This window comes from Gallinula chloropus, assembly GCF_964237585.1.
Source record: "Gallinula chloropus genome assembly, chromosome: 1".
Classification (NCBI taxonomy): Eukaryota; Metazoa; Chordata; class Aves; order Gruiformes; family Rallidae; genus Gallinula; species Gallinula chloropus.
The window spans coordinates 183,100,529-183,112,629 of record NC_140085.1 but is presented as its reverse complement, the minus strand read 5'-3'; the positions used below and the strand labels follow the sequence as shown (position 1 = coordinate 183,112,629).

The window sequence follows — 12,101 nt, the reverse complement described above, 5'->3', positions numbered from 1 at the left end:
CCCTCGTCCGCCCAGCACTCCCTCCCTCCCTCCCTTCCTTCCCCCGCCCAGCCCAGCCCCTGACGGGAGCCGTTACCCCTCAGTCCCTTCCCGCCCCCAGCGCGTGCTGGCAGCAATTGCCCTCCCAGCTGCCGGGCCTCTTACGCGCATGCGCCCTCTGGGAGCAGCTGCAGCTCGCGCTTCCGCCGCTGGGGGCGCTGCTGCCCGCCCGTGCGGGCCTGGCGCCGCCACCGGGAGGTGGTTCTCGTTCGGGTCCGCACCCGACATCGTGATGGCGGCGGCGACCGGAGGAGGCGGGGAGCGGAGCAGCACCCGGGACCGGCTCCTGGCGGCGCTGGAGGATCTCGAGCTCTTGGCCAGGTACCGTGTTCTGCTCCCCCCATCCTCCCCACCCCGAGCACGGATGGGACGGCCCCAGACGGCGGCGGTGGGGTGGGGAGAGGTGAGGGTGCTGGGTGCTGTACGTCCGCCGGGAGCGGCGAGGGGAGCGGGTGCCCCCGGGTTAGGCTGGGGAGGGGATCGGCCGGGCGTGACTCGTGGCTGGGCTGTGGGGCGCGGCGAGGGCCCGGCCCCGGTACACGCCTTTGCCGCCCCTCCGGCCGGCCCCGGGCCGGGTGTGCGGGAGTGGAGCTGGTGCTGCGCCGGGGCGCTCGGCCCGGCCCTGCGCTCTGCTCCGCGGCTCCATCCCGGGTAGGGAAGTGCCGGCGGTGCTTTATTTCCTGCCCTCGGAGCAGGGGGAGAGCTTCCTCCTTCTTCCGCTTGCCTCTCCTGGCACCCGCGTTTCCTGTGCAATGCACGCGCACCACCCGTCCCCCAGTTTTGGGCGGGGAACTTGCAGGTGATACTCGGCTGGCGTTCTGGTCGCTGCCGGTATTAGACTCGCTCAGGTCAGGCTGCAGAGCTCATCCTTGGAATGGTACAACTGTGGGCTCGGTTCGTGTTCTTCAGGCTGGGCAGATAAGCCTGGCCCCAGGTGCCCACCATGTGGTGGGGGCACAGCTGGCAGTGCAGCTGAACCGCTTCCTGGTTATTCTCCTCCTCTCCAGGAGAACAGAAGCTTAGGAGAACTTTTTCAGGCCCATAGTATCAGTGTGGCTGCTTCACTGTGTAAGTACCCCTGGTAGGACGTGGAAAATACATTGGTCAGTTGCTCTTGTTGTTTGTCCTTAGTTTTATTTTATTTTTAGATTTTTTTTGTAATATATGGGTTGCTGGAGAACATGCTTTTTTTTAAAAAAAAAACAAACCAACCCAAACCCCACCAAACAACCAGCAACCCAGCAAAATCTGCTCTTTATCTAAACTTTTTTAAAGTTTTGAGGCTAATATTTTACCATAGTGAATCCAGAGCAGCCCTCAGCAGTGTTTAGTGAACCTTCTTGTTGATCAGCAAAGTGTTGCAGCAGCACAGAGCTAGGCCTTTTACACTCAAGATACCAGTTTGGTGGTGAGGGCAAGAATTAAGCAACGTGTCCAATCTGTAGCCCTTGCATAGTTCTGACCCTGCATCTGTGCGTCATCTGGCTAACACAACCCCTACCTTGGTGGAGGTAGTTGACCTTCTTATAACAGATTTAATTTGCTACTGCTTGGTGTTGGCCAGGTATAATAAAGCTTTAGTGATGATGGTGAATATCTTTATTCTCTAAATTATCGTGGTGGTCAGGAGTGACCAAGGGTGATTGACCAAGATGCTATTTAGAGCTTTATTGATGAGGGGCAGTAGAAGAAGGGATATGAATGCATTTGATTGTGCTGTTTCTTAGCTGTTCCTTGTGTCTTACGTAGTTTGGCAGGATCTTAGCATGTCTTGTAAGTACAAATACTCATGAGCACATCATGAGCTCAAAGCACAAGGAAGAAAACGTGCTCCAGTCATGAGAGTATTCACAGAATTACTCCTACTTGAGAGATCCCTGCCAGCACTCTACTATAAAGCTATAAAATACTCAAGTCTGTGACTACTCCTGTAATGATATCAGTACTCTGACAATTTTGGGATGACTTGATGCGATTTACAAAAAATGCCCTAGAGAATTGTACAAACACAGAGTCTGCCTTTCAGGGAACTAATTGAAATTTTGGCAATTTCAAGAAACCAGAAGCTTCCACAACCAGGGGAAGAGAGTCAGGTAAGCTGACTTTAAACTCTGTTCCTCCGGGTAAAGGCAATGCTTTATTTCCAATATTTTCCTCTCCCCACCCCTCAACCCCCTCACCCTTACCTATACTCTGGCTAATGGTGGTAATGAGGTTTTGGCCCCACTACAGAGGCATTCTTGGTCCTCATGCTGCTGTTTGCTTGCTTCTTGTTGCATGCTGCATAGCCTGTTTCTCCAAACAGAGGAATAATTTCTGTTTCATTTTTCATGCAAACAGAAATATTCCTGTGGATGTTAGCTGCTCCTTGCAGCACAGTTAAGGGTGTGGTGTTACTCTAGCTAAATAAAGTTCTACAAAACTCTTGTTCAATAGATCCTGGAACTGCTGATTCAGAGGGATGGAGAGTTTCAAGAGCTAATGAAGTTGGCAGTTGATCAGGGGAAAATCCATCATGAAATGCAGCTTTTGGAAAAGGTAGTAGAAAAGAGGGATAATGATATTCAGCAGCTGCAGAAACAGCTTAAAGAAGCAGAGCACATACTGGTAAGTCCATAATGATGTGTTTGCTTTTGAACGCTTAGTTGTGGAAAAGGTTGTTCTGGGGAAGGTGGGGGTATGTTAGTTTGAGAAGATTTAAATATTTAAAACTTAATTAAAAGCTTAGTGGTTTGGTGGGGTTTTTTGGGGTTGGGTTTTTTTTAGTCACTCAATACTGTTCAGTTATCATACTATGCAGTTTTGGGTTTTAATGCTAATTTTCTTCCAAACCTGCTTTATATATTTTGATAACGTTCACTGAATAGTTTCTATCTTAAAATGCAATTGAATGCAAGGGTTTATTCACAGAGTGGACTTTATGTAGAAGTTAACGAATTAAAGATGTATTGACGTTTAATTTGTTGGGTTTTTTTTTTTACAACTAGGCAACAGCTGTTTATCAAGCAAAGGAAAAGCTGAAATCAATTGAAAAGGCAAGAAAAGGTGAGTATCCATGATTGTTCATAAATGCAGTTGTAAAGAAAGTTGCTAGTGAGCTGAAGTCAGTTTCTTGGTTTTGGGTGGTTTTTTTTATTCTACTATCACAGATTTTGGATGCTTTATGTACAAACAAATTTCCATTTCATTCTAAGCCTATAATAATTTATTCAGAATAAAATAGGGCATTAATTATTTTTTGTGGCAAGCGTATCCTGATGTTAAAACTTGAATTTAAGTGTTTCAAGACTCTTCTTGGTCAGATAATAACTGCATTTTATGATGTGTCTCCCCAGAGGCAAATTGCCTCAGTAGGTCTACTGAGAAAAGGAAGACAATGTTTGCATTAGTGTATATTGTAAATTAACATTGTATTTATAAGACTGACTAGGTGGTGATAAGGGTTTGCCTTATCACCTCCCTGTGGCACTTAAGCTGATTTTTTGTGTGTGTGGCATTTTCTTAGGTTTTTTTTTTACGTGTCTCTTATGATTTTGTTGTACCTCTTCTATATGAAGGAATTTCATAAAGTTTTCATTATTTGTAATACAGGCACATATTTAGAAGGGCTTCTACACGTGTGCTCTGTGACTAATAAACAAATATAGTGACTACAGAAAATAATAAAGCAAGTGCTGACCTTCTCTTATAAATTCTGCTTGTGAAGTACGCTGCTGTGGTGGTTTGGCCCTGGCTGGAGGCCAGACGCCCACCAAAGCCGCTCTATCACTCCCCTTTTGAGCTGCAGCCCCCCCCCTCCCCCCTTCTCCACCAGAAGCCATCCATGCAAAACTACAACAACTGCTGAAGAGATTGGCTTTCATTTTTCAGAAGGTTAACGAACTGTTGATACTGGTGGTGTACTGAAATCAGGTCACTTCAGAGCTCATCCTTGCATAGTCTAAGAATCCTGTAAGCAGTCCTTGCATTGGAGGCATGCTCTTAATGTTTGATGAAATGGCCTTCCCGGGTTTTCTTCTATATTGGTGTCCAATATTCTGAAGTAATTGAATGATGCAGTCTCTTGAAAACACAGTAACTCTTTGTCCCTTCTTCCAGGTGCCATTTCCTCTGAAGAAATAATTAAATATGCCCATAGGATAAGTGCTAGCAATGCTGTTTGTGCCCCCCTGACATGGGTACCAGGTAACTCTCATGTTCATGACAATAGACTTTTTTAATAAAAAAGCATGGTCAGTATCTGGTCTGGCAGTGCTTTTACACAGTAAAAACCTGAGATTTATTTATAAGAGTAATGTGGTTTTCAGCTGTTAGATTTAAATTTTCAACAAAAATGGATATCCAAAGTCTGTAGGCTTTATGTCTTCCAGAGGCTACGAAACTGCAAGCTTCCATTAACTGACTGGTCTTCCCTGCTTACCTAGTTTGTTTTTTTTCCCCTGAGAATGTTGGCTGCAATTATTAGAACCAAGTATGTTAAAGGCTTTTCCATGTGCTTCGTTGTGTTCCCTCATGCCTTTTAAAATACTCTTTACAGGGGATGTTAGTCATCAGCAGAGTCAAAAGCAGAGCTTTCATTATGTCAGTTTTAGGAACTATTCTCTTTGCCCGAATTGTGAATGTGTCGTTTTCCAATTCCTACCCTTGCTGGTTTGTTCTGAAGTAGCAGGGAGAGTAAAAATATCTTCTAAATATGTTTAGGTTTTGGTTCAGTTTTTCTTTTAATGTGCTTTTTTCTGCCAAGTTTGAATGAACAAAGACAGTCTAAGTCAAAGACACACGCTAGGATTTTAACAAAACAGCTGATCCAGTCACAGTGTGGCCCTTTTTGTTTTCAGGAAACTAGACACTGAAGAAAAAGTTAATGTCTTCAAGACAATTATTAAATATTTAAAACCATTTCTTTGTTACTTTTTTTAAAGGGGACCCACGGAGGCCATATCCTACCGATCTGGAAATGAGGAGTGGTCTTTTGGGTCAGATTAGCAACCCATCCGCCAATGGAGTTAATGGACACTTACCAGGGGATGCACTTGCAGCGGGCAGGCTGCCAGGTAAGGGACACTCAGCTTTGTGGTGTTCTTCTTGATTCCTTTCCCAGCCATTGCAATTACATGTTTCCCTTAGCAAAGGCAAATCAGTTAAAATAATGAAAACGTTGGCTAACATGGTTCCCTGTAGCAGTGAGGATCTAGTAAATGATGTTAACAATTAGAAATGGCATCATTTTATTTCATGCTAAATCATACTGCAGGCACTATGACGTAAGTTAATATAAACAAAACTTGGTTACCCTTCAAATCACTTACTTCAAATTGCTGTAAATAAAGTGACATCATACTAAAAACCCTTTTCAAAGCAAATGTTTTTTAGCAGTGGTGGCAAAGTATGGAATTGGGAAAGCCACATTCAGAAAAAAATGTCTGTTGTAATTCCCTCCTTTCCTTTAAGTCTTTGCTCTTCCATAGCAAGACTCTTTGCTTAGAAGTCGTGGATTGAAAAGGACAGTTGGTGAGGTAGTACCTTGAGCTTTAATCCCCGAATTGTTTCATGAAATGGACACTTCCATTGATGATGGTGGGATTTGTTCATGCTAAAATAAGATTTAGCTGTAAAACACAGTAACTAAAAAAATCTTAGTGGTTCTGTGTCTGTTCATCATTAATCTACTGTGGTTAGACAAAATTGTGGAGGAATTTGGATTTGTAGGTCTGTAACAGTTCTTGCCTGTCTTAAGCCTCTTGCTTACACTAAGCTTGTTTTCAAAAATTAATACTGGGTATATTTTAAAAAAAACTGTGTCACGACTCCATTGGGGAAATAGCAAACTTGGATTTCGTGTTTCCAGGTGTCTGTCTAGTTCTATTGTCAGTTCTTAGGAAGTGACTTAAAGTTCTGCATCATCTCACTTTCTATACCTCTGACCTTGGATAAAATGGGTCAGTGAGCTGTATAGAAGTGGGACCCTGACACCTGTCCATAGCAACCTACCAGGGATATGCTGAGGATGGAACTGTGTATCTTTTCTGTTTAAAATATGGTCAGAGGAGATACCATGGTTGTGATTTCCTCACACAGTTTGAGCATTTAGTTGCATAAATTTTGGTAGATCCCATTCTGGTTGTCTCCTCTGCCTTAGGGAGTGCAGACTGGCTCCTTTTTACTTTTGAGTGCTGTCTCTGTAAGAACTGAAAGCCCACTCTATATGATTTATCTTTGAGAAGCTGGAAAATGTGGGATTTAAACTCAAAGTTGTCAATTGCATCTGGGTCCCCTGTATTGGGGGAAGGCCTCTAATTACTAGACTGTCAGGTAAGAGGGAAACATCAAAACTTAAGGGAAAGTAGAGGCTGCCTGGCACTTTGTGTGGGGATCTCTTAGTCTGTGGAGGCATGTTCTGAGAATGCTAGTGATGGGATCTAGTCCTTTTAGAGACTTCTGTAGAGAGATGTCCCATTGCCTAAGTCCTTACCAAGTCTGCAAGCCACTGATCTGCTTGGTAGCCTCAAAACTTTGAGGCTGCTTAGTGCATTCAGCCTGGTTTAACAGTGAACTGGTTCCAGCATTGAAGCATCCCCACAGAACGTAGAACACTGGCATATATTCTCAGCTTGCTCAAATAAAGTTGGTTACCTTCACCACAGCTGTGATGAGACCACCTGGTCCTATGGTTGGTTTTCTAAAGCAGGGCAGAACTGGCATAAAGGCTGCATTAAGTTCTCACATCTGTACAGCTAGGTATGCATCAGGTTTGATTCTGGTTGTAGTTCCTATGTGGAGTCTCAGGTGTCTGCAGGCTTCAAGATCAGAAGCCACTATGTGTGTGGAGTCTGTGTGTGTCTGAGTTAGCATCTGAGTGAGAGGAAGTCTACCATAGCTGACCCCCTGCTTACACAGTGCCCTCTTTTTCAGTACTCAAGAGTCCAGTGTTGGGGGGCTTTTGTTCACTTCTGACTCTGCCTAATTATTTTTAATTCTTGATGTAAGCAGGAGATAGCTGGTTTCTTCTGTGGGAGAGACTCAGATATGGTGCATGGTAGTAAGTGGAAAGAACAGCACAGCAGTAGGAGCATAAATTAAACAGGAGCAGAAATGGCATATAGATGTGTGCTGTGGCTTTGAAATTAGAGCCATTGGAGGGGCAGGGAAGGGAGAGATTAGGAAGTGTGTGGGGGGAGGGTAGGTTGGTGGGGAATGTAGGGTGGATGGCTTTGGAAATAGGAGGAGAGAAGAAACACTGAAAGCTGAGAGACATCAGAGGCAACTGAAGCTGGTCTGGCTAAGGCACAGTGGGGTGTTCCCACCTCTCCACTATCTCTGACTGTGGCCCTGGTTTTGTAGTTGGATGCTCTTTGCCTTTGCATTTAGTGCACCATATTTGCCATGGGAAAAATAACTGAGGTGTTTCAACCAAATTTGGATAAAACCTTTTAAGCTGAATTTCTATAGTCTACCTTAAGTTCTGGGATTTTTTCTTTTGATCTAATGTTTTCATCTATTCTTGCATACTGACAGGGGGTGACCATTTTCATTACTGCCAATGGTTGTGAATGTTAAAGTCAGTTCAAACTGTGCTTTGAAGATGAAAAGCTCTGTATGAATATATACTGTTTTGAAGTGGAGTGATGAGAGATCAAGAGTCACCTACATAAATAGGTCTCACCAGCGGGGTAGGCTGTTACAGTGATAGAATGGCTCCACCATGAGATGTTTCCTAGCTGTTACTGGAGGGTTTCATCTGTCCAAAATTCAGGAAGGATTTTTTAAGATTTGAATTAAATTTGAGTTCTGGTTGAGCTGTCTTCTTGAATTTGTCAATATACAAAGCTGATAGTTTGATTGATTATGCCCCCCTTTCTTCCAGATGTGCTGGCTCCTCAGTATCCTTGGCAGTCAAGTGATATTTCAATGAACATGCTACCTCCTAATCATAGCAATGACTTCATGTTGGAGCCTCCAGGACACAATAAAGAGAATGAAGATGATGTAGAAGTCATGTCAACAGACTCTTCAAGCAGCAGCAGTGACTCAGACTAGGTACAAGAGGGACAGGATCCCTAGTAGACCTTTCCTGTGGTGATGGTAGGTTGGATGCTGTTCGTCACAAACCACAATACCCTTTTGTTAAGCTGGCAGCCCTGTATAGGGAGAATTTGACAGCTGACTCAGAAATAGGGTGACTAATTTAAAACCATGGACTGTAGAGTTGTGGGGGTTTTTTGTTGGGTTTTTTTTCCCCCTTAGATGTTCAAGCAAAATGACTGGGAGCTTTCTGCCAGAGGAGATAGGCCAGATTTCCAGTGGTTATGTAAATGTGTATGTTTGCAAGAGATGTGTGTCTATACATAATATATTTACTATACATTAGATGACAAAGTTCCTGGGAAAAAAGGTGTAAGGGGAATCCCCTTGTATGTTTGTTAGCAACTTTACTCTTTTGATGATAGCCTTTTCTATGGCACAGAAATGAGGCATTAAATTTGTAATTTTAATATCTTTTCTTACTGCCTAAATCCACGTTCTTGATCGTTGTGTGTGCTGAGAACAAAATAAGGCAATGTGTAAAAAAAAAAAAAAAAAAATATTAAAAATTTGTAACTATTGTAATATATAATGATTTGTCATAAATAAACTCAGCTTTGATGTAAACTTATGCTTCATTTTGCCAACTTAAATTTTAGATGAGTTATTGTGTAACTTCAGTGCATGTTTTTATGCTGGTATGTGGTTTAATTCTGATTGAGTTTCAGAAGTTTCTACTCCCATTTTCCCTGTTACAAAATGCCAATTCAGTATTAGAAGCAGCTGAGCAGTCAGGAACTGAGTCTCCCCTCTCCAGCTGAGCTTTATCGGGTGCACACGTCGCTGGGCAGACCCCAAGGCAGCAATGTCGTGCACCCATATGCCAGGTTTCACTGGCACTGTGGTTAAGCTTTCCTGGGACCCTGGAGATGACATCCTTTGGGGCACGCTGCTGCAGGTTTAGCTCCTTTCATTTCAAAGGGCTTCTTTATTACTGCCACTTACAATTTTTTTCAGTTCTTTGAACCTGTTGATTTGTTTACTTCAGCTGTGGCATTTCTTATTGGTCTGTCTGAGGTGCAGTTACATTTCCCCACAGCAGCCCTCTCAGCACTGTGCTGGTGTCAGTAGCCAGCAGGGTGCTGGTGCAGCCCGGTGTGGTGGCCACTGCTGAGCAGGGCGGGCACAGCACCGTGGCTGTCTGTCCAGCCGTTCCCGGCAGCAGTAGGCTGGTGGTGGGCAAGGTCCTGGGAGGGGACACAGCCAGGACCACCGATTCCAACTGACCAGAGGGATATTACACACCACATGATGGCTTCTCAGCAATAAAACCTGAGAGAAAGGAGGAGGAAGGGGAAGAACTTGTTACTGATGATGACTGTCTTCTGCAACAACCGCTATGCGCACTGAAGCCCTGCTGGTGGGACACCACCTGCTGATGGGAAGAAGAGAGTATTTTTTTTTTCTTTTGCTTCAATGCATGGCCTTTGCTTTATTAACCTCATGAGTCAAGATAAAGGCAGTTTTTCTTCCATCTTAGTCTTCTTTCTTGTTCTACTGAGGAGAGTGATAGAGTAGCTTTGTGGGCACTTGGTGTCCCTCTGAGGTCAACCCACCACACACATTCTGCCTCAGCTACAATGTTCCTTCATCTTTCTTAAAGGCACTTCACTTGGCTTTCTCCACTCCTTGTTCGGTTTTGCTTACAGAGTCATTTTATGATAGCTACTTTTCTCTTCAGTAACCCTCTGATCAAGTCAGGAAACTTATGTGATGGGTTTCTGCCTTGCAGTGCGCTTTCCTGAGGCACAATTCTGTTTCCATTTTGTAGATCTCTTGCACGAAGTGCCTGATAAATCTGGTACTCCCTCATTCCCTCAGTCTTTCAAATATTGCTGCCAGTAATGCTGCCACATATGACCAACATGTACAAGTCCCATAAGGGTGTAGAAATGACAAGGAGCTCTTCAGTCAGGTTCAGTTACATAATGCAGGGCAGGGGGGGTTGAGTGAAATGAGGAATTTGGTTTTCTTATTAAAATGTCCCATCTATTTTGAAGTCTGAAGTTATTCATACACATTTTAACCTTTATTCAGCATTCTCTTTTCCTCTTTGGTGTTTACCCTGTGTTTCTTTTTAGAGAACTGATTTCCTCTTTAATTCATGTTAATCCCAAGACAGCTGTCCTGTCTCAATCATCCTTGTTAACCTTATTCCAGTTCATGTTTTTTCTTAAAGGTGTGATCAGAATTACACACAATACTGCAAACTGCAGTTTCTTAATGCTTTGTACCTATGGGATTAGTATTTTCTTCCCTAAATGCCCCTCTCAACACATCACACAGCCACAGCTTGCTGCTTTCATTCATCTTCTCTTTTCTAAGGACATTCTTTTCTTGGAATGTAATACAAAGATAATTAATATTCATGGCAAATGCAATGTACAGTCTACCCAAAACTCTGGTCTGGCTCTATTGTGATTCACTAAAATATTGTGGAGGTGGGTGACTGTTTCCAGACATAAATAAGCACAAACAGAAGCAATGATCCCCCTCCCCCCCCCTTTTTTTTTTTCTGGATTGTTTGCCAAGCTATTAAAAAATCAAATGGGACCAACGTATTTCATCTAAGAAGCAAGAGGATGGCTCTGCCTGCTTAGCATCAAATTGGACACTGGGTGTATGATGTCTCATCAGTTTCCTTGCATCAGCACTCCAACCTAGATACTACTCAGCAGGAGTATTTTTCTCAATGTTGGATAGCAATAATGCTATTTTAGGTGAATTCTGACTATTTCAAGCAATTTAGGAAACCACGAAGTTTTAACTGCCTGTTCTGTTAGTCAGTAGCTTAGATGTACATAAGAATATAAACATAACAGCTGAAAGGACTGAGTCTTAGCAGCTGAAAACTAGTGAGAGTCAATTTTTGGGGGTGAGTGGGGCAGGGGAAGCACAAATGTATGATCCATACAAATAGAATCATAGAATGGTCTGGGTTGGAAGGGAGCCCGAGGATCATAGAGCTCCAACCCCCCTGCCACAGGCAGGGCCACCAACCTCCAGGCCTGGATCTACACAAGGCTGCCCAGGGCCCCATCCAACCTGGCCTTGAACACCTCCAGGGATAGGGAATCCATTACCTCTCTGGGCAGCCTGTTCCAGCACCTCACCACTCTTTCTGTAAAAAACTTCCCCCTAATATCTAATCTAAACCTATTTAAGTTAGGGATTGCTGATTTCAGTAATGCACTGTAGTCATTTAACCAGCCCAGTTAAAAAGGATACAGAAACTATTTGTGTATTTTCAACAGATAGAATGAATATAGCCATTAAGGGTAGTAAAATATTTATTGTATGACAAACCATTTCACACTGACCCCGATTTCACATCAGGAGCCTATCTGCCTCCTAAAATTTAAAACTACTGAGTAGTTTTGATTTTTTTTCCAATTATTCTTTGAGACTGATGTGCAGGGCACCAGTCTTTTATTTGCTGTGCACATAAAAGATGCTTTCAGGAAAAAAATTCCACTTTTGAATATGGAGAAAATAATTCTAGAAAGATGCAGTAGTAAAGGAATTTTCAGTGATATTTCCCATTTCAGATCTGCTTTGTAACATTCTTCACTTCAGAGAAAGATTGTCTGTCCTAAGGGAAGTGGCATGTAGTTAATACTTCGAAATCTAAGCAGGAGGCTTAGATAACATCCTTATACTTTGCATCACCCTGCTTTTCAACAAAAAGAGCCACCTCCATTTTAAAAACTGCATGTGCAGAGTAAGGATGAGCTTTAAACCCTTCCAGCTCATTGCTTTTAAGAACTTGACAAGTGAATTCATAATTTCAGACAATGTGAATCTTTCAACATTGTGCTTATATTTAGGAGAAATTCAAGGCATCACAGAACATTTTGTACCATGGGTATATCTAATAGAAACAGACAAAAGAACCTTTTAAAAGAACCCTGGAAAAAAGCCAAATAGTGGTTTTTTTAAAGTCATATCTTGAAATTAATGGATGTCCTCATGACTACAGC

The 12,101-nt window shown here is 43.1% G+C and overlaps 1 protein-coding gene across 1 annotated transcript; it reads left to right on the top strand.

The window, feature by feature from the left end:
• The first annotated feature begins 236 nt into the window (after nt 1-236).
• On the top strand, nt 237-8,671 carry MED4 (mediator complex subunit 4). The gene is made up of 7 exons (XM_084268988.1): nt 237-360; nt 2,066-2,132; nt 2,476-2,646; nt 3,027-3,084; nt 4,138-4,224; nt 4,962-5,093; nt 7,904-8,671. Exons 1-7 carry the CDS (start codon nt 272-274, stop codon nt 8,074-8,076), a joined length of 777 nt encoding a protein of 258 aa, XP_084125114.1. The 5' UTR covers nt 237-271; the 3' UTR covers nt 8,077-8,671.
• The last annotated feature ends 3,430 nt before the right edge of the window (nt 8,672-12,101 follow it).

Coding starts and splice junctions, on each gene's coding strand:
- MED4 (XM_084268988.1), top strand. CDS start 272: ATGGCGGCGGCGACCGGAGGAGGCGGGGAGCGGAGCAGCACCCGGGAC. Junction 361..2,065: donor GATCTCGAGCTCTTGGCCAG/GTACCGTGTTCT, acceptor TCTGCCTTTCAG/GGAACTAATTGAAATTTTGG. Junction 2,647..3,026: donor AAGAAGCAGAGCACATACTG/GTAAGTCCATAA, acceptor TTTTACAACTAG/GCAACAGCTGTTTATCAAGC.